The sequence below is a fragment of the Rhipicephalus microplus genome, unplaced genomic scaffold (assembly GCF_043290135.1).
Source record: "Rhipicephalus microplus isolate Deutch F79 unplaced genomic scaffold, USDA_Rmic scaffold_14, whole genome shotgun sequence".
In the NCBI taxonomy this organism is placed as follows: domain Eukaryota; kingdom Metazoa; phylum Arthropoda; class Arachnida; order Ixodida; family Ixodidae; genus Rhipicephalus; species Rhipicephalus microplus.
This window is the reverse complement of record NW_027464587.1, coordinates 37,861,386-37,882,429: the sequence shown is the minus strand read 5'-3', so window position 1 is coordinate 37,882,429 and position 21,044 is coordinate 37,861,386. Positions and strand designations below refer to the sequence as shown.

The following is a 21,044-nucleotide window of genomic DNA, read 5'->3' as shown; positions in this document are numbered from 1 at the left end:
TCCGAAAAAAGGTGCCAGTACACCTTTACCCCGGTGTCTTCTGTGCGGTGGAGTTTAAAAATGCCACCATCGCATTCCGTACTGGTGTACACTCTGCCCTCGCGCTTCTCTGGAACTGTCGTGTAGTAACCAAAAGGCTCCCAATAAAACCAAAACCCATGTATGTGGGGGCGGAAAATATACATTTAGCAATTTACAGTGATAGGTGTGGATGCGATGAATCGGAAGGGCCCAGCTCCCACAAACTCTAGAAGAGATCCTCAGTCCGGTAGCCCTGTAGCTGCCGCGGCGGCCTGGTCTCCAGCCACCAATGCTTGTTGGGCTTGGAGCTCAGAGCAGCCGAGTAGGACGGCTTCCCACTCCTCATGGAAGAGAGGGTGAAGTTCGTGTGCTAGTTTGTTCACGGGGGTTTCTTTGCGGCTCTCTTCAGTAATAGCTGGGAAATTTCTTGCTTTTAAAGACAGCTATAGAGTACGCGTTTTTTACGACAAACATGGCTTCGTAACAAAAACAAAATCAGGACCACAATATATTATCCTAAACTATGAATGTGTCATCGGTCGCAAGGGACATCCTTCTCTCGCGATGACATGAAGCACCCTGTGTTTACTCGCTAATTGAGTGGCTGCCCACACAGACAAAGAGATTTGGAATTTGATATAATACATACCCGTGTCAAGCTTGCAAGTTAGGTGTGTGTATAGGAACTACACCACAGTTAGTGTGCTTTACCAAATCTTAACAACCAAAGCGCAGCGTTACTCAGAGAAGAGTTTGTTACACCCTTTTTTGTAAATAGGAAGATGAGTGGAAGAAGAGGGAGTTACTCGCACTCCGACCGGAGTGCTTTTCTTTACAGCACTTTGTGGTGTCTTGTTCGCATACGTATCGAGTAATATCTAGTCGTAACACCTATGAAAATCGGCTGTGTTTTTTGGTGACAAAAACTTAACACGGTTGTTATAAATAATTTAATGTAATGTAATGCTACTTCGGAAGGCGTTTTTATGTTTTAATCAACACCACCGAAAAACGTGCTCGCCGTCTCCCACCATTTCTTCTTTGGTTTAGGTGTGTTTTGCTTTCCCGCATAGCACCACATAGCTAAGGTGTCACTTAGCGGCTCCAAAATGTACTCTCGGTAAGCGCACCAAATTTGCCGGGGTGTAAGTCTTACTTGCGCACCACGCCACGATGGCTGTTTTGTCAATTTCATCGATCTGTTGAAAGGCAGTTTTATTGTGAATAAAGGGTTAATGTTGAAAACTGAGAAATCATCCAAGGGATTTTTTCACATATTCGACGCTAATACGTCCAAATATTGCGTTAGTACATTTGTGGTTCCGCGCCCTATTTCGGGCCTCGTATCACGTCAATAAAAGTAGTCTATTTGTAAAACCGTACGCATCAACGTACTCATCGAAACTACAAATGTAGGCAGTCGTGGCTTGCAGATATATGTCAACGAGCTATTTCGCTCAACTTTACTACTTATGAATATTCTGTTCTTTGGCATATTTTAGGTATAATTCTCCTGATAAATTTGGTATCTGCTGTGGAGTAGTTGCTACAGTTGTGCCTTTTTTCACTGGTGCAGGTGGACCACATAATTTCAACTCACCCGGCTTATCCGCAGATAGTGGCGAAGACGAAGCCAGGCCGGTAAGCTAGTTCTGACGAAATTGCAAATTAGGTACGCATTGATAGTGGAGACGATAGCTGTGACCCGAGCTATTGGCTAACTGTGATTGACAATGAATAACGCTTAAGACAACGTAGCTAAAACCTACTTCTTGCGCACTGCGGCGAATGATAAATGAAGCTGTAATAATTATGTGTAATTGACCGAGGCAGCTTCTCCTGAGCTCCGATAAACAGACAGACACACAAAGAACTTCATTGGGTGCTGAAAAACGCTACTCTTGTAGAGCACCGTGGCGGGCCGCTCCCATATAAGAACAGGGCGACCTAGCCTCACCGTCGCCTCGTGGGCTCTCTCGACAGCCCGTAGTTGTGGTAGCAACTCTGAACTTCGTAAGGCAAAGTCCCCATCTTCTTCTGTGAGTCGACTTGGACCCCGTAAACGAGGGGCACTGCCAGAGCATACTTGCTAAGTCACTAACATTACCCCAATTAGGACAGGTAGAGTCAAAAGCCTCTGAGAAGACCATGCTGAGAAAGGATAGACTTAGAAAGGACCTGGTCTACAGCATTCTAAATGTAATGGCCTGAGGTCAAGACAACTTTCTGTGTGGAAGAGCAAATGACCACCTACTCAAATGGTAGTGTTTAGCCACTTCACTGAATGTAAGTAAAGCGTTGCTGAACATCTCACTGCCAACCTGTGTACTTAGATCCTCCCCATCGTGAAGGGTGAGTGCGCGCAAGCGGGAGTAAGCCGTGTTATTCAGGTTTACTAGAGAGTTCAGTAGGGGTTCGAGATGTGCAGGAAACCAGGTAATGGTATGGGGAGAAAGTGTCCTATTTTTATGTTGTTTAAATACTTGAGCACAGACGGAACCACAGGCGAAAGCCTTGACCGCTGACCTTGAGTCGCTGAAAATTTGCGATCTGCTGTCATCGAAAAGGGAAAGGGTTACAGCCAACTGTTCGGCTCTTGAGAAGTATAGTCCCTAACTGACGCAGCATTGATAATAGAAACTATGTGACTGACGGAAATAACAGAAACCAAGCGACTGCACTGAGTGGCATCGACAAAAGACACTGAATGAGGATCGTTCCTGATGCTCTTCAGAAGTGTGATTGCCCTTGCCTGGCTTCTGCCTACTTTGCGCTGTGGATTGACGTTTCGCGGAAACAGAGAGACCTGAATGGCAGTGCGCTGTTCAACCGGCAGTTGAAGCCGGTGATCTTACACGAGCGCCGGACTGAGACCGTGGACGGACAGAATCTTCCTACCAGCCGGCGTAGAGGAAAGGCGCATTAGCTGTGCAGTCTCTTGGGCTTCAATTATCTCATCTAGGGTGTTAAGAACTCCTAGCTGCATAAGCCATTCAGTGCGTAATCGCACGGGGATGCCCAGCCTCCTCTTTACGCTTTTTTCTGGTCAGAGTTTCCAGCTTCTTCTTTTTGAATCCAAACCAAGAGTGCATGGCAGCAACGTACGTTATGTGACTCATGAGGAATGCACGAAAAAGCCTCAATAGATTGTCCTGAGTCCCCTCCTTCTGTTCAAAACCCTATTAATCAACCTCATCATGTTCTTGGTCTCGGTGGAAATCTTAACGTTGGTTTGTCCGTTGTACCTGTGCGACTCTATAATCACGCCCAGCAGTCTAATAGGGTCCACTCTCGGAATCCCCGGGGGTGCCACTTCCGGTGCGAAGTACAATGTCTACCTCTGACAAAAGCTTCCAGTTTTTTGGCCTCGCTCCTTTTCTATTGGGCCTGTATACAAGCATCTCCGATTTACTCGAGGGGCACCTCATCCCTGTGCCAGCAAGGAAGAGCTCTCTCTGATCGTTGGCTTCCTGGAGTGCAGTCTCGACTTCCCCTTCGCTACCTCCGGGACACCAGATGGTAATATCAACAACGTAAAGCGTATGGTTGATGCCCTTCACGTTAGATAGCAGTGTGGACAACTTGCATATAGCGATGGTAAAGAAAGCGAAAATATCACTGCTCCTTGCAGCGTGCCTTTAGGGCCCAGTGCTATGGGAGAAGACTTGAGGTCTTCGATATTGAGCGTGGCCTTCCTGGATTCGAGAAAGAAGCTGACTTATCTGTGGAAGGCTTCGCCTAGACCAAGGTCTGCAATGAAGTTTAAGATGTGCACGTGAGAGATGTCGTCAAGTGTTTTTTCCAAGTCAAGACCCAGGATGCCTCTTACGTCCTTTGTGTTCACGTGTATGATTTGATGTTTGAGTAGCTTCATCTAAGACGGGCTAATTCCCACCATGTTTTAAGGGAAAATACCTTTCTTCTCGATGTACTTATAGAAACGGTTTTGAATGACGTGCTCCACCACCTTGCCGACACAGGACGTTAGTGACATGGGCCGAGGATTGGCTAAACTTGGAGGGCACCCCGGCTTGGGAATGAAGACAACCGACGCCATTTTCCAAGAGTCTGGGACAGAACCTTCCCTTCATATGCGATTGATCTCAACGGTCAGAAAATTGATAGATTCGTCTTTCAGGTTTGTCAGGCCCCTGTTAGAGATGCCATCCGGCCCCGCAGCCGATCGTTCATTAAGGTTTTGAAGAACTTCTCAAACGCCGATGGTAATAAAGGGCTCTTCAAGCTTAGTGCAAGGGGGTCCAGTGTAAGACGGATAGTCTGAACACCTCGAGGAACCAATGGATAAATATCTGTGAGCCAAACCATCCAGTATAGCGTCTTCAAAATCAGACTGTCTGGCGGCACGTATGAGTTTCGCAACGGCTTGCCTTTGATTACTCTTGAAATTAGACTTGTTCAAAAGTTGCTTTAGCAAATCCCATTCCCCTCCTATTTTCACTTGGCCATCAACAGAATTGCACACCTTATCCCACTGCTGCCTAGAAAGAGTCTGGCAGTGGTCTTCGATGGCCAGGTTAAGTTCTGCAATCTTTTTGCGGAGCCAGCGATTGAGCCTCTGTCTCGACTGTCTTCCACCTCTTGAGTAATGATTTCTTGGCCTCTAGAAGGTGTGCAAGGCGGCTGTCCATCCTATCTGTTTCCAAATCCGCGTATGTCTTTTTTGTCGCCTCACTAACGTCTCCCTTGAGCTGTTTGGCCCATTGAACCAGGCTGGAGGTGGAGCCTCCATCTTGCGCGCATCTTTTCTAATAGGCCGGAAGTAATCCCAATCTGTGAAACTAAACTCTCTTACGGGCTTGCCCTTTACACTGACATGGGTAACTAGGACATTATGGTCACTACCCAGATCCACGTGCAAGTTGTGCCAAGTAGCACACTCAACATTTTTAACAAAGGTAAAACCTGGCGTGGTGTCCCTCGTGCAGGAGTTACCCATCCTGGTCGGAAAGGCTGTGTCCGTGGCTAGGGTGTGGTTCAAGTTCTCCGCTGCTTGCAACAAATCGTCCTCTTTACGGGATCACCGCAGATAAGCCCAAGCCTGACGAAGAGCGTTGAACTAACCCGCAACCACAAGCAGGGAGATACTGGCCTTGGCAGCAGCCCTACTCATGAGCGCCGCAAACCTTTGTCTCGAGTCATTTGGAGAACTCTAAATATGAAGGATGGAAACACTACTCTTGAAATGACCTCCCGGAATAATTTCGACCAATGAGTGTTCCACCTTACTACTGTCCATCGAAAGACCGTGCGAGATATAGGTGTATTCCTTAGATACGAGCGTGCAAACGCCCCTTCGTCGATCTCGTCCATCTCCATAAAGAACGGGAAATCCGTAACCTGGCAGAATTACAGATTCTGAAAGTGTTCCCCGAAGCAAAATGACGTGCGGCTTTTCAGAGTGACAACGAACTAACTGCTGAAGAACCGCCTTCTTGCGGAGAAATCCCCAGCAGGTCCACTGCCAAAGCTTGAACTCTTTAGGTGGACGCGTCATGATTAGGCTCGTAAGATCTGTGCCTGCGCTTGAGTGCGTTGACCTTAGCGTCCAACGCACAGAAGTTAGCGTCCAACGTATTGACCTTAGCATCCAGCGCGCAAAAGTTGTCTGCCAAGGTATCAAATTTAACATGAACCAATGTGACTGTTTGGCTAAGCGACTAGAACATCTCTCTGATTTTCGTTTAAAAACTATGCAGTTCGTCATCAAGTGCGGGCCCCGTCAAAGCCCTCTTTTTGGTTGGATGAACAGCACACTGCGCTTTCACAGGCATTTCGACGGGCGTCTCCACGGGTTTTTCCACGGGCATTTCCAGGGCCGTTTCCATAGGTGTTTTCACAGGCGTTTCCATAGAACGTTGTAGAGCTTTACTCTTAGCGTTATTAGCCTTCGACAATCTCGGCTCTAAGTTGCGCAATTGCCTCTTTTAGTGCAGCGTTCTCACGTTCCAGCTGAATCATTCTATTTTTGTTCAGGTCTGGCAACATGCCCCTCGTTACCTGTTTCTGGGATGCTTTGACGCGGTAAGCCCATTAGGTTGCCGTGGCGAAGCACATGAATGCTGATGGCCGGGCCCCGTGATCGGGGATCGCTCCTGTATCAGGAGTGCCCCCTCGAGCTCCTGGACTTCGACCTGGATTTGTTGACCGGTTCGGACAGCTCATGTATTGGTGGCAAGTCCTTGTTAAAGTCGCTTCTCTCTTCTGCGCTGTCTGCCGATGTAAGGTATCTCCAATCTTTGTGTACAGGTACTGTCAGCCGTTAGATGAGGCCCTCCACACAAGGCGCGCTTAGGCGAGCAAGCGTAGTGGTCGCCAGGGTAGGTCATTCCGCAAGCCCGGCAGATAACATTTCCTGGAGTGGGGCACATGTCGGCGCTGTGCCCGGGTCTACTACAGGCATAGCAGACGTCCGTCTGCCGTCGGAAGAGGGTGCATTGACTATGCTAGGCTCACAAACTAATTTGGGACTTGAAGTCCTTCGAATAATATAACGACTCTGGTAGAATTCTTGATTCGCTACTCTTCGAGAACAGTGGGATTCGTTGTCTGATTAAGAAGTCTTCTGAGCACTTCGTCGTCAAGTTCCATATCGATGTCTCTGATGATGCCCTTTAATGTGTTGTCGGGCGCAGCAATATATGAGCTCACCTTGTATCCTGCGTTATTAATAGTGATAGCCTATAGACTTGCGTAGGCATTGGCGTCGGCTTGCGATGGCGTACTAATGACAAGAACGTTCTGCATAGCATTGAAAAAAATGGTGTCTTCTGTAAGATCCGCAGTGGAGAGTCGCGCCACTGCCGTGAGGGCTTGAGAAATCCGGACATTACTGGTATTTTTAACGTTCAGGCCTCCCGGGGCCTAACAATGATTTAAAAATGCTCCCTTGGTAGATGAGGCAGCCTTGACGCGTTTGGGAAGCGTTTCTTCACGTTGGCGGGAGATTGGGTGCCACCGTTCTCGCCATATGGTGGGCCTTAGACTTCAGCACCCGTCACGCATTCTTTAGTTGATTTACGCTTAGAAAGTGCCGTTGTCCATACAGAGCACTAGAATTTTTTGGCAAAAATGTCCTCCCCTTTTACAGTGGGTACTTGGTAGCCATCTTAATAGCTCGAACGCGCTAAGACTAGCGTTCAGCTTAGTCGAGATGGCACGGCTTATGTCGCTCACTTTTAATGCTGCCTAGCATAAAAATATATTGAATTTGCTTTAAATATTTTGTTTAAAACTCCACTTTGGCTCATAATTTCAGTAAATGATAAAATATAGCTGCAGTTCTGAATGTCCACGTGAGAGGCGTAGACAGGAACGTTTTTATTATAGGGTGGGGTTGGACGTGGGAGTGTCTTGGTTTTTTTTTAAAGTGGTATGGCCATAGGAGTGACTTTTTGTAATGATCTTGAGGGATATTCGCCATGTCTACTATTGTGCTCTAGGCCAAGAAAGTTTCTTAATATTCCTAATAAAAATGAGAAATGCTGCCACCCTTAAAATGTTGGACAATGAAAATTGAATAGCGAAGTTCTTTTCGAGCTTGCCATGGATTTGTGTGGTTTCACTCGCAAAATCATATCATCACCACAAACCTGCCCGTGCCCTCTTTGTACTCTTTTTTCGCGTCGTCGTCATTTCTTGCCTCACTCCCAAAACACCAGCGCCCATTTTACCTGCGCAGGATGCAGTAACTCTGATGAGCGAGAGGACGCCTGCAGAGAGAGAAAGAGAGAAAGCAATAAAAAAAGATATAGAGCTATTCGCTAAATGTTTTTTTTTTGCGAGGTGAGATTTGAACCCACGGCAGACCGTCCGAAGGCTAGGGTCTAGAGGAGCACAACATAGCTTTGTATACCAGCAAGGAGATGTGAAAGGAAGCTAGAAGAGAGGCAATGTTAAGGTAACGAAAAGGAAAATGTGGAGAGAGTAAAACATACTATAGAAGGAAAGATAGAAACCAAGAGGATGGTAGGCAGGGAGATAAAGATGGAGAGCAAGAGAGTGAATCAAAGAAAGATTGAAAAAAATACGGATTGCGAGAGAAAGTGACATAAATAGAAGCGAGATTACAGAGATAGGGAAAAGGAAATGCAGAATTGTGAAAAAAAGAATAGAAAGAGCGTGAGAGAACAGAGTAGCGAGGTGAGGATTGCGAGGAAAAGAACGTCCCCAGCCTCGCCACCGAGTATGCGTACCACTAGAGCTGACTGCCAAAATAAATAGTTAGTGGAGTCCGATGGTGGCCAACGATAGTCAAATGGTGAAGCGTTGGGGATAGGCGAGATGGGAACGGTTACCATTATAATTTTTTTTCTGCAACTGCGCAGAAGACCCGAGGATACGCTCAACGATCTGCTTTAGTCCATGAGCGACAGGGAGGGCCTAGATTCTCTGTCAAGACTTACGACAGACCTTCACGTGTGGCCTGACTTCCACGGCAACCGGTCACCGCTCGCCGACCCAACGTTACGAGGAATGGTGCGTCCGGAGTTTTTACTAATTTGAATATTCTCGAAGGTATTTTACATCAATATATTTTGTAGCAATAGGTAGCAATAGTTGTATCAGAGTCCTTCGACACTTTTACTGGTCGTAAAGGTTCGCCATAGTTCAATGGGAGAGCTTTGGGGGCTGCGAGTGGAGGTCGCGGGGTGGCGCTGCATCACCACGCGGGGCATCGGGCAGACCGGAGGAAAGCTGGCTGCTGGTGGCGCTATGGAGTCAATGCATACTATTGTGGCGTGCGATCGCATAGCTTTTCACCGTGTGACTACTATTGTGCCAAGTGAGCTGTGCCTGAAGTTCTGGAAGGATACCGTATACCTGCTCGATACCAGTTTGTCAATCCAGTTACAAAAGAAATGACGAAAAAGTCTGCGAGTTGTCGCTTTCTACAGAGATCAGCGGGAAAAGTAAGCACGCCATGCCACGACAAGAAACGGGAGGTTTCACATTTGTTTCCCCAAATGTGCACGTGTGCGAAAAGCCCTTCCATGAAAGTGGCATTGTACGCGTAGACCAGGGGATAATCGGAGGTGTTGTTGCGAAGTCACCACGCGACGTTCCCAAACTTTACCGAGGATTTTACAAGGTCTCATGATGACGTACTCGTTTAGTGCAAAAAGATGCGGAGCTCGCCCGCCTTCAAGCGTCGACGGGAACCGACAGCGAGCTGGGTAGTTGAGGTTGCATTCTACTGTGCATTAGCCTTTATTGACATCGCAGCAATGATTATTCACGTATTTAATGAAGGTGAGCATACCGATCGCCTCTTCCTTGTTCTATGCCAGTAGGTAATACGGAAGCCTGATGAGTGAAATGCTCACCGTTCTTGCTTATAAATGCAAGGAGATGACCAAAAGTGTAGAGGTGATATGTCAAACAGGCGGATCTACACGCATGCAGCTCCTCACAGTTGGAAAAAATCAAAGCACACATTTGTTTTATGCAACAGGGACTTCAGCGCTACCAATTAATTTTTGCCAGGGTAACGGCGCAAGCGTGGTTGCACTTCAATGCTGTACAAATATTGCGCAAGCTGTAAAATCCCGAAAAGTTAATTTTCTAAATCAATGCGTCATGAGCACGAGAAATAACTTTTTGCATCACTTGTTGATGCCCCCGGGGCGGGACGCAGTCGGTCGATTTTCACGTTTGAAGAGGCATGTGTAAGGCTTTCTTTTTTACAGTAAAAACAATGATGAATACACCATAATTATAAACTAACGCCAAACAAAACATGAAAACTAGGCAAACGTCATATGAAGTATTGCTTAATCATCATCACTTGATGAATAAAAGGTTCTATTTATTCAAAGTGGCCGTTGCTTTAATAAGTGCAAGGCAATATTGGGATATATATTCTCGTATGTAGAAACACCGAATATATAGCCTAGAAGATTGGATATGCGCTGTCAAAAGTTGCAGCCACTGCACTTTTGAGACGCATTAAGAACTACCAGAGTAATTTAGGAATTTTCCATTGTACACAAACTTTCACTAGATGCTCAAGCAAAAATAAATATGCATGGTTTTATAACAGTAGCATATTTTGCAGTGGAATCAGCAAGATATCGCACTTGTAGCTAAAAGTCCTCTATCAATGCTAAATTTGAATGTATTAGTGCTTTTTCGAATTTTCTTGAAGCAAACATCGATGTGAAGACGTATCTAACTTTTAAGGCTACATTTACTAACGTTTCGCAGCTCCGGAACGTGCCCTACGATTGCAGCGCCGCGGCCGCTCCGTTGCCCTGCCATGTGCGAGGGCGCCCTTTGCGGTCCCTACAGGCTGTATATCAAACTTTCGCATGAAGCTTCACAGCCACTAAAAGTATTCAAGAACTCTGGTTGTATCATCTTCTGAAGAAAGGCCGGCCTTGAAACTTATTCATTCTGGTAGCAACGGCAGGTTGAGTTGGTATAAAACTCGTAAGGAAACTTTTGAGCGTGCAGATGACGCGCAAAGACGTAAAACAAGAAGACATGCAGCGCTTGCCTCCTTGATTTGCAGTTCTGCCGTGCACGTGCTGAAATTTCTCCATAAAGAAGTGGGAATTTTTCTCCCACAACTTCATTTCTGAGCCCAAGGTTTCATGGCCTCTGCTGTATTAGAAAGTTTTTCCCCAAAATAGTGCTCGAACAGCTTCTTTCCACATTGAGGCATCAAAGCACCAGTTGTGGAAAATATTGCAAATGGCAAGAAACCACTTCACAGGATAACATGACAAGACCATGAACTCGCAAATACTTACAGGTTAATGCTCAGTTACAGTTTCTTAGGCAGCCCGATGCTTCTGTGTGTCCATCTGTACTGCCACCTTTGTCTTGTCCACCTTTGGACCAGTTTTCTTGTCCACCTTTGGACCAGTTTTTGTAGAATGTCTACCGAGAAAACAAAAAAAACATTAGAAAAATTTCACTTTGTCTAGCATACCCTATGTAACACAACTTAAATTTCTCGGCCTCATGAGGTAGCAGTATCGAAAGGATGATAACAGCTGCTGCTTTATGTTTGTCTATCTCATACCACATTAGCAGGCTTCAAAATATTGCCCCAGTCATTGTTAAGCAACAAGTCTAACAGAAGAAAACAGAAACAACATTTTATACTAGACATAAATTAAATTTCATAATTCTCACTCAATAATCTATTTTCCTTATGCAATATATGCATACACGTTGAGCCCCGCCACGGTGGTCTAGTGGCTAAGGTACTCGGCTCCTGACCCGCAGGTCGCGGATTGGAATCCCGGCTGTGGCGGCTGCATTTCCGATGGAGGCGGAAATGTTGTATGCCCGTGTGCTTACATTTGGGTGCACGTTAAAGAACCCCAGGTGGTCGAGATTTCCGGAGCCCTCCACTACGGCGTCTCTCATAATCCCATGGTGGTTTTGGGACGTTTAACGCCACATATCAATCAAATCACCAGTGGCGACAGTTATAACCTTGATTCTATCGAAGTGCATCTCTCATATGCATAATAAGTCTAGATTTTTACAGGACAGAGAAGTGCCGACAAATCAACTCTACAGACACCTTAGAGCATGTCCTGCGGGAGTGCCCTGACATAATAAATGATAGCTGTCATGCAACCTTAAACACCGACAGCGTCCGCGCGGGATGGGAGAATGCGTTGCGCAGCTCAGACTTGGACCACCTTTATTGGCCTCCCGGCGAGCCGAAGAAATCACCAAGAGCCAGCTACCCTTGGCCGAAGTCTAGGTAGGATATAGGTCCATTCTACCAATTCGCAAGCCTGGCACTCAATAAATTTATCTGATCTGATTGATCCCAAAAGCCACCTGAGTGATTAGGAAGTTCTCCAGTTGAACCTATCACCACCAACTAAGTTGACTCTACGGAGATTCGGGGTACTGGCCTTCTTTTTGAGCGCTTCAGAGCACTTTGGCAGCGTGGGTTATAACTGGTTGATGGGCTCCAAGTGCTCGCAACAATTTAACACTTTTAGGTTGAAGGGTCACGTAAGAACTAACGACAGCTAAAAGCAGTGGTTATGATCCGTAACCTGTAAGAACACTATGGCAACTCTAATGAACCGAAGTGTTGCAAATATTTGGACGTCATACCGAGACAGTATTGTGGAAGTTTTGACACTAGCAAAAGGATGAAATTTTACCTACAGAATCTGGTGGCCTTGCGGATGCCTAATTTAGGCCTGTAAAGATTTCTTGGGTTTGATGGCATCACACCGCTGCCACCACTGTTACACTGTTAAGATTTCACTGTGTCGCAATGGTAGCGTTCGCCTAGAGTGGCGAGCAGCCGAACAGATATCGCTGAAGCCTTCGCCCAGAGGCGGAATAACGAGGCAGTCGTTTTTCGAATGGCAACGTTAGCTAGAGCAGCTTATCGTTTGTAAAAAGCCGGCCACCATGACGACGTCCGCTGGGGCAAATCTCAGAAACATGAGGACAGCCCGGCCTTAAATAATGTTCCAGGCTGCTCTCCGAGACCGGTTCCCGGTGCTTGGGGGGAGGGGGGAGATAAGCCTTCGCTGAAACTATGCGTGGTGCGCACCTCTGTTTCTGTGGAAAGTGCTGCTGGGAAAGGCAGACTTCACCGGAACAGTGAGGGGCTCACCACCGTATCCAGGAGAAGAAGGGCTCCCGCAAAGGACCACGCCTGTGGCACAACAGCATCCCCGCCGCCAGGCAATGCTTCTAGAGTTTGGAGCCGCCTAATACCCCTGTAACACGGGCACCCGCGAACACCGTGTAACTCCCTCGTCCTTACGACAAAGGAGATGGGGTCCGTGTCACACAGCAACCCTTACGCAAACGAACGTAAACGGAGCAATTTCGAAAACGTAGTTCCACTATCTCCTTTTGGAGCGGATTCAGGTACTGTCGTCCCCAGTACCTTGAGGTCAGGAAAAAAATTCGAGCGTAAAAATGGCCACAGTGAGTACATTAATACATTTTCGTAATATTAAACGCTTTTTTGTTGCAGTACTCATTCATAACGTGTTTTTTTTCACACATTGCTATGGTAGGAGCCGGGCTGTAGTATGTGCCGGGGAGGTAGAAGAGGAAGACGACGTTGTCTGGTGCGGCCTGAGGACTCCATCTTTACCGTGACTGCCCAACTTCATCCTCACCCTGTAAATAAATCCACCTATCCTTTAATTCAACCGTAACAGTTTTATGGTGGAGGTGCTGGGTAATCAACCAAGCAACACGACGCTTCAAGCGCCTGATCTACGACGAAGCCGCCGCCTTGCTGGACTGCCCCCGTTACCACTGGCAGCTGAGATGTCTCACGGCGAAGAAGGAAACCGGATCCCCGCAGCTGCAGACCTTCTACCAGTCCCAGCAGCACCGCTAGTACCAGGTTCGCATGCGGCTGGTCCCTGGTTGCGTCAGGACCTGATAGTGCCTCGCACATTCGGTGGCGAATCTTGCGAGGACGTGAATGCCTGGCTCACACACTACAAACGGGTGAGCAAATACTACCAGTAAGATGCGGCGACCCAGCTGACCAAGGTAGTATTTTTCTTAACGGACACAGCACTCGTGTGGTACGAGAACCACGAAGATGCCCTCACGTCATGGGATCGCTTCGTCTCTGAAATAAGAGCGTGCTTCGGAGACTCCGTAGCTAAGAGAAAGCAGGCGGAACAAACGTTACTGCAGAGAGCTCAGATCCCAGGAAAAACGTGCACGACCTATGTCGAGGCAATCTTGAAGTTCTGCAAGATTGTCAGCCCTTCTATGTCAGAGGAAGACAAAGTTGGCCACCTGTTGAAGGGCGTTGCCGAGGACGTGTATCACTTCCTCATCAGCAAAGACAGCCTTGCTACGGTGACCGACGTCATAAGCCACTGTCGCACATTCGATATCCTGAAGATGCGACGTATCACCCCCAAGTTCAGTCACCTACCGAACCCCCAAGTTCAGTCACATACCAATTACCTCGCTGACAGCATCGAGGCGGTTCAAAATCGCTCGGCACGTTTTGTCATGTCCAACTACCATCGCACGTCCAGTGTTACCTCGATGAAAGCCAATCTTCACTTACCCACTCTCTCACTGCGGCGTAAAATATCTCGCCTCTGCCTGTTCCATAAGATCTTTCATTGTATTCCGTCTTTTAGCAACACTCTTTTCCAGCCCCCATCGTACGTTTCCTCACGCAACGATCATCAGTTTAAAGTGGGCGTTCCTAGCGCCTGCACGAATTTATATTTTGAATCATTCATCCCGAAAACTGCAAATGAGTGGAACCACCTTCCCGCCCCTATCGCTGCTATCACTGACCTCACTCTGTTTAAAAATGCCCTCTCTAACCATTTCGCGTAAATTCGCCACTTAAGTCACGCTGTGTTTTCTCTTGTTAGTTTTTTGTGTGCGCGTGTCATTCAAAGACGCAACCATGTTGAACATTGTTGTTTCAATCACCCTGCCTCTTCTTCACATCACGCAGTCTTTCTTTTCTTTTATGGTTTTCAGATCGCCATTGTGCGCATATAATTTTGATTTGCTGTATTTCCTGATTTTCTGTACGATGTATACCCGCTCCTCTCTGTAATGCTTCGGCCTTGAGAGTAAATAAATGAAATGAAATGAAATGAAATGAATGTAACCACCGTGGCAAGTGCTGACAAATACACGCCGCTTGATCTCGCGTCGAAAATACGCCAGATCGTTCGAGAAGAGCTCACTCGACACGCTCACCCGACGCCGTACGAGCCTACACCCGCACCGCCTCCCTCTCGCCATTCCGTGTCAATTGCCGCAGCAGGCAACGATGACTGCAACTACAGGCCACCCTCACCACCGAAGTCACAGCGCAATAACTACCCGCTGCCGAGGTACGAAGACCGCTTCAGTTACCCCCATCAGCCAGCCAACACCTATTACGGCCCGCACGAAGATGCACCCGTACCACCACCACGTCGGCACAATGCCTTCCAGGAGTACAATGCCTACCGCCAAGCCCCTGTGTGCTACCGTTGCGGTATCGCCGGGCATATAGCTCGGTTCTGTCGTCGACAGAGAGAGCCAACATCCCGATATCGTTCCCCATCAGAGTTTCCGCCAGCGGGCACTGGTCACAACAACGGTCATTGGCTCGTTTATTCCAGGAGTACCTCACGGCGGGGAAGTCACCGTGGCAGTTCTCCCGCTTCTGACCGTAGTTTGACGCCTCCATCTGGCCGACTGCGCCGGGACGACGGCTGTCATCACCGCCGCCGCCGGGAAACTAGCCAGCGCGACCGATGGAGGTGAGGTCGCACAACGAGATTTGCCTCAGATGCCTCCGCCAGTTATAATGTCCAAGAACAAGATTGTGGAAATAGATGGCTTTTGTACAAGTGCTTTGGTGGACACTTGTGCTACGATATCAGTTATGAGTCTTTCTTTCAAAAGTCGCATTGGCCGCAAATTTATGTTTACTTGGGGCGAATCAACAAGGTTTCGTGGTTTTGGTGGGGAAGTACTTCATCCTGTCGGAGTTTGTGCCGTCAAAGTTTTATTTGCAGGAAAGGTGTTCCCAACAGAGTTTCTTGTGCTGCAACATTGTACCCACGATGTGATTCTCGGTCTTGACTTTCTCCAAGGATGTGGCGCTTTCGTCGACTGTAGAAGCGGTGAACTTTCCGTCAGCGGGGACATTGTTCCTGCCCTCGTCGATGAGGCGCCGGAGGCCGCGAAGGATGCTCTGATTGTTTCCGATGAGCTGACAGTGCCGCCATGGTCAATGAGGTCAGTTGCGGTGTTCGCCCCAGAATCTGCCACATCTTTTGACGCCATCGTTGAACCTGCCATTGTTCAATGTGCTAAGAAAGGCATACTCGTCCCTCGTAGTTTGGTATCTGTTGATGAAGGAGCAAGCTTTCTATGGGCACTGCACTCTTCGCCAATGGCGGTTGTGCTCCCTCGAGGAATGAAGCTTGGCATCTTCGATGATTCCACTGAAGGCTCTGTAGCGGTCGTTAACAACGATGAAAGCGAGGAAAGTGCAGTCTCTGGCAAGCGCAGTAGCTCTTACGAGTCGCAGATCCTAGGCATGATTAGCGCCACTTTGCGGACATACGAGCAGCAAACGTTACGCCATCTGTTGAGGTGACATGCTTCTGTGTTTGACTTTTGCCAAGAGGAGAGGCCACTACATTTACCATGTTCTCGCGCTCACCATAGGATTGACACCAGCACTGCCCATCCGATCCGACAAAAGCAACACCCAGTGTCGTCATCAGAAGGAAAAGTTATTGCCGACCAGGTTTAAGAAATGCTGAAGAAGGGTGTTATTGAAGACTCGTGTAGCCCGTGGCCAGCACCGGTCATCTTGGTTAAGAAAAAAGATGGTGCCTGGCGATTCTGCGTTGATTACAGAAAACTCAACGCCGTTACCAAAAAAGATGTATATCCCCTGCCTAGAATTGACGATGTTATTGACTGCTTACACTCGGCTTCGTACTTTTCTTCAATAGACCTACAATCAGGATATTGGCACATACCTATGCACTCTTCAGACAAGGGGAAGACCGCATTCTTGACGCCTTATGGACTGTACCAATTCAGTGTGATGCCAATTGATCTTTCCAACGCCCCCGCCACTTTTGAAAGGTTTATACACTCTGTCCTTTGTGGTCTTAAACGGGAGGTGTGCTTATGCTACCTGGATGACGTCGTCATTGTTGGGCGTACCTTCGAAGAGCACAACGTCCGTTTAAGCCTTGTTTTAGACTGTGTCGGAAAGGCTGGCTTGATTTTGAACTCTAAGAAGTGCCGGTTTGGTGAACGACAAGCTTTAGTCCTCGGTCACCTAGTTGACAAAGATGGTGTCAGGCCGGATCCCCGCAAAATCGAAGCAGTCGGTACATTCAAACCACCCCAGACACTGAAGGAACTTCGCAGCTTCTTGGGCCTATGTTCCCACTTTCGCCGCTTTGTGCCCCAATTCGCGGGCGTAGTACACCCACTGACAAGCTTGTTGCGAAAAGACAGCCCATTTGAATGGACTCCTGATTGTGATGCCGCCTTTTCTGAACTGAAATTTCTACTAACATCTGAGCCTATTCTTCGTCATTTCGATCCTTCTGCTACTGCATAAGTGCACAGAGACGCAAGTGGAATTGGCATCGGAGGTGTGCTTGTTCAGCGCCATGATAATGCAGAGCATGTTGTTGCTTATACGAGTCGATCTCTAAGCAAGGCTGAATTGAATTATACGGTGACCGAGCAAGAATGTTTAGCGCCTGTATTCGCCATTCAGAAGTTTAGATGATTCCTCTACGGCCTTCAATTCACGATTGTGACAGACCATCATTCATTATGTTGGCTTGTTACCCTCCGAGACCCTTCTGGCCGCCTTGCTCGATGGGCTTTACGCCTTCAAGAATTTGACTTCAGCATTTCGTAGAGAAGTGGACGACGTCATTCGGACGCTGATTGCTTTTCTCGCCTACCTATCACCACGACGGAGGACAGTGCAGATACCCTTGACATCTGTTTTGCTGTGGTCTCTCACAAGTTTCCTGACGCCAATATCTTGTACGAGAACAATTGAACGATTTATCTTTGGACCCATTGTTTGTTGACGCTCGTAATCTCAAAGGCAGTGGTCGCTTTCGCATTCGTGATGGAGTGTTGTGCAAAACGAATTACTCAGCAACTAGCGCACGTTATTTACTGGTTGTACCTTAAAGTCTTCGATACGACGTTCTCCGTTCTATGCACGATGATCCAACGTCAGGACACCTTGGGTTCATTCGCACCCTGCATCGACGAGTGCAGCAGCGTTTTTACTGGCCCTGAATGCGAGATTTTGCAATACAATACGTCTCGGGCTGTGAGAATCGCCAGCGCTACAAACGACCTACCAGTGCACCGCACGGCCTTCTTCATCCCGTAGAACCCCCTACTACGCCTTTCGAGCAAGTAGGCATCGACCTATTGGGCCCGTTTCCGCGATCTTCGAACAACAACCGCTGGATAATAGTGTGCGTCGACCACCTTACCAGATATGCCAAAACCGCTGCGATACCATCTTCTACAGCTGATGGCGTCACTGCCTTTTTGTTACGCTCCGTTGTTCTTCGCCATGGTCCACCTCAAGTAATCATTAGTGACCGTGGTCGCCAATTCATCGCGGACGCTTTGGAAAAATTGCTTCGCCTCTGCACTTCACAGTTCAGACATTCGACACCATACCATCCCCAGACAAGTGGTCTTGTAGAACGTACCAATCGAACTCTTACTAACATGCTCGCAATGTACGTCGCGTCCAATTACAAAAACTGGGATGAGATCTTACCATTTATTAGTTAGGCATACAATACAGCGAAGCACAAGACCACGGACTTCACGCCCTTCTACCTGCTGTACGCTCGATCACCACGCAGCTCCCTTGATACAATCCTCCCATTTAAGCTCCATACCGATGAGTCCGTGGCCGAAACATTGTGCCGGGCTGAAGAAGCCCGCCAAATTGCTCGCTTGCGAACACTGACATCACAAGATCGCTCCAAGCAACAATACGATCAACGCCATGATGCCATTTCATTCCGCAAAAGTGAATTCGTGTGGTTGTGGACCCCCCAACGAAAAACCTGGTTTATGCCAGAAGTTTTCACCGCAGTACACAGGCCCCTACATCATTGTAGATCGCTTGACTGACTTGACGTACGTTGTGGCACGCTTGACGACACCTTCTCATTGGTCAAATCGAACGCAATTGGTGCACGTGGCTCGCCTCAAGAAGTTTCATCCCTCCAGTGACATAAACTCGCCCAGCGGGCTTCGTCTGTGAACGGAGGATTGCTACGATATGAGCGGGGCTGTAGTATGTGCCGGGGAAGTAGAAGAGGTGTCTGGTGCGGCCTGAGGACTCCATCGTTACCGCGGCTGCTGAACTTCATCCTCACCCTGTAAATAAATCCACCTACCCTTTAATTCAACCGTAACAATATATATACGCTCGCCGGAGTGCAGCTATTCTCCACAATGATGCCCTCCACACAGTGCCTCGCCAGTCGGGCACGGTGCTGCCATTTAAAAATATTTTGTCCATGCGTGTGGTTGTTGTCGTCGCTGTGTTTGATCATGAGAGAAACGGCTGGCAGCGCTGCATTATCGTCACTTGCTTCGATGGCTGCTGGAATGGGTAATGGGACTCGCCCTAATTTAGGAACCACTTGGAATGCGCTCACGATAGCAGTAAACACAATAATTTTCATACACGAGCTACAAATACAGCTATTCTTCGAGAACGGCGCAGTGTAAACAAACGTAGCGTTGGGCACAAGGTGGCCAACGTCGCTGCCAGCATCGCTACATTTAGCGAATGTGTTCTCATTTGAAATAATTTCAATTTTGTGTTCGCTTCAGACCTCTCAATATTGTGTTTTTGTAAAAACGACATAACAAAGATCTACAAAAAACAGCTAGAGATGAAATGAGAATACTTCTGCTAAAAGCCGACAGCACTAGTTGAGCTCCCTCGCAGCAATTATGTCATTGCCGTGTGACTCTCCCACAGCTCAATCTCCGTCGAACTTCCTAGGGGAAATTTACGCTGGTGGAGTTTAACAGAGTTCAGTGGTGGCCGTGTGGCAGGCCATAACGCAGCTCGGAGTAAGGGATGCTGATTGACCGCTGAGAGTTGTGGCCGTTCTGGTCCTTCCGCCTATGGTGACTTTCACAGCCCTCCAGAGGTTTACTAGAATGACAGAAAGGAGCACAAAGCCAAACCAATCTGGCCAAAACAAGCGCTCTTCAAATGCTGATCACATCGCCAGACCAGCAGAAAAAACACATTTCCTCGAGATTGAGCTTAGCTGATAAATAGCAACATCAGCAAAGTATCTCTGGAGGAATACACCATGTGGAAACACTTTTAGCTAAGTGTCAGTGCTTGACACTGCTAAACGAAACAATTTTATTTTCGCGATTATTCTCAGCTGTGACATATGCAGATTGAGGGCGATCGAAGCTGCTGAGGATAACTCAATTTTGTCCCCGAACTACAACTAGAACACCAAGTGCTTCTAAATCACGTGCATTGGCGTCGCTCGCAAGCGTCAAATTGTCAAACAAAAAAAGTTAGTCCACTGACAAGGTCTAGTTCAATGAGTGCAGCCAATAAGCTAAGTGTCAGCGGAAAAACGCGCTTGAAAACAGTAAGAAAGTAACACTAAAAACCAAACTTGTGGGCGTTACACAAAACAAATTTAAAAGTTAAGCTGCACTGTTGCGCGTACAAACACGCAATGCCTAACAAAAAAGGTATCTTCAATGGGGGCTTTCGTTCAGCCTTCTCTCTTGAAATAAAGCTTTCGAAATGTAAGGAAAACAAAAATAATAAACTGACAAAATGCCTGATTCTCCAATGACAAGGAAACTAAAATTTACAAAAATTGAGATGCATTCCTTGCTCATCTGTGGATAACAAATTAGAAAATGTTATTCCCAAACTCGAACACAAAATACACTCTTGGCAATGACAATACGGTACCCTCTCAGGAGAACTCTGTGGGGTTTGCTTGAGAGTCGCGCATTCCACAGCTTTGGAGGGTTCCGGTCTTGACGAAGGGACAATGAACAAATCTGTTTGCTGAACTCAGTAGCAGCGACTTTTGATTGACATCCGCTGAACTCGAAGAAAAGGGCACCTGCACTGCATTGTTGACTCTCCCAGTAAACCAGTGACCTTTTCGCAATGGTGGAGAACAACAGCCTTTGTCATAGCTCATGCGCACGCGAGGCTTTCCCATATGCTTGCCTCAACGCGGCACCGAAAATGATGAGACTAGGCGATGATCTCGGCGTCCGAATTTCCCTGAAATTCGGTTTTTCTCGACGTGCTTCCTGCCTAATCTCGATCTCAGTGTCGGTCTGAGCTTCAAATATTTTCTTAAGAGCCCTTTTGCAATCGTGTGCCTAGCCCTTAGCCTGGCGTCTAGACTAATGATGTCATGGCACTAAACAGCAGCTATGGCGCACTTGGCGCCTATAGTCTTTTCCGCATTGCGCTTATG

At 47.5% G+C, this 21,044-nt stretch overlaps 2 protein-coding genes across 22 annotated transcripts in view; one reads left to right on the top strand and one right to left on the bottom strand.

Moving 5' to 3' along the window:
- LOC119180906 (FGGY carbohydrate kinase domain-containing protein) overlaps window positions 1-8,514 on the top strand; it is a 141,378-nt gene extending 132,864 nt beyond the window's left edge. For all 3 annotated transcript variants that reach the window (XM_075882989.1, XM_075882988.1, XM_075882990.1), the window contains 2 exons: window positions 1,598-1,662; window positions 8,367-8,514. In XM_075882989.1, coding sequence (XP_075739104.1) covers window positions 1,598-1,662; window positions 8,367-8,400 — 99 coding nt within the window. In that variant the 3' untranslated portion in view covers window positions 8,401-8,514. The remainder of the gene's footprint in view (window positions 1-1,597; window positions 1,663-8,366) is intronic.
- The window catches only part of LOC119180746 (acetyl-CoA acetyltransferase A, mitochondrial-like), a 227,300-nt gene that overhangs the window by 27,420 nt on the left and 178,836 nt on the right, over window positions 1-21,044 (bottom strand). For 17 of the 19 annotated variants that reach the window (XR_012888681.1, XR_012888688.1, XR_012888678.1 and 14 more), the window contains one exon: window positions 10,794-10,923. Coding sequence is in view for 2 of the 19 variants with exons in the window: in XM_075882992.1 (XP_075739107.1) it covers window positions 10,804-10,923 (120 nt within the window). In the remaining 17 variants the exon portion in view is untranslated. Of the gene's footprint in view, window positions 1-7,612; window positions 7,752-10,793; window positions 10,924-21,044 lie in introns of those variants that run through there. The other 2 variants (XM_075882992.1, XM_075882994.1) reach the window with 1 other exon arrangement.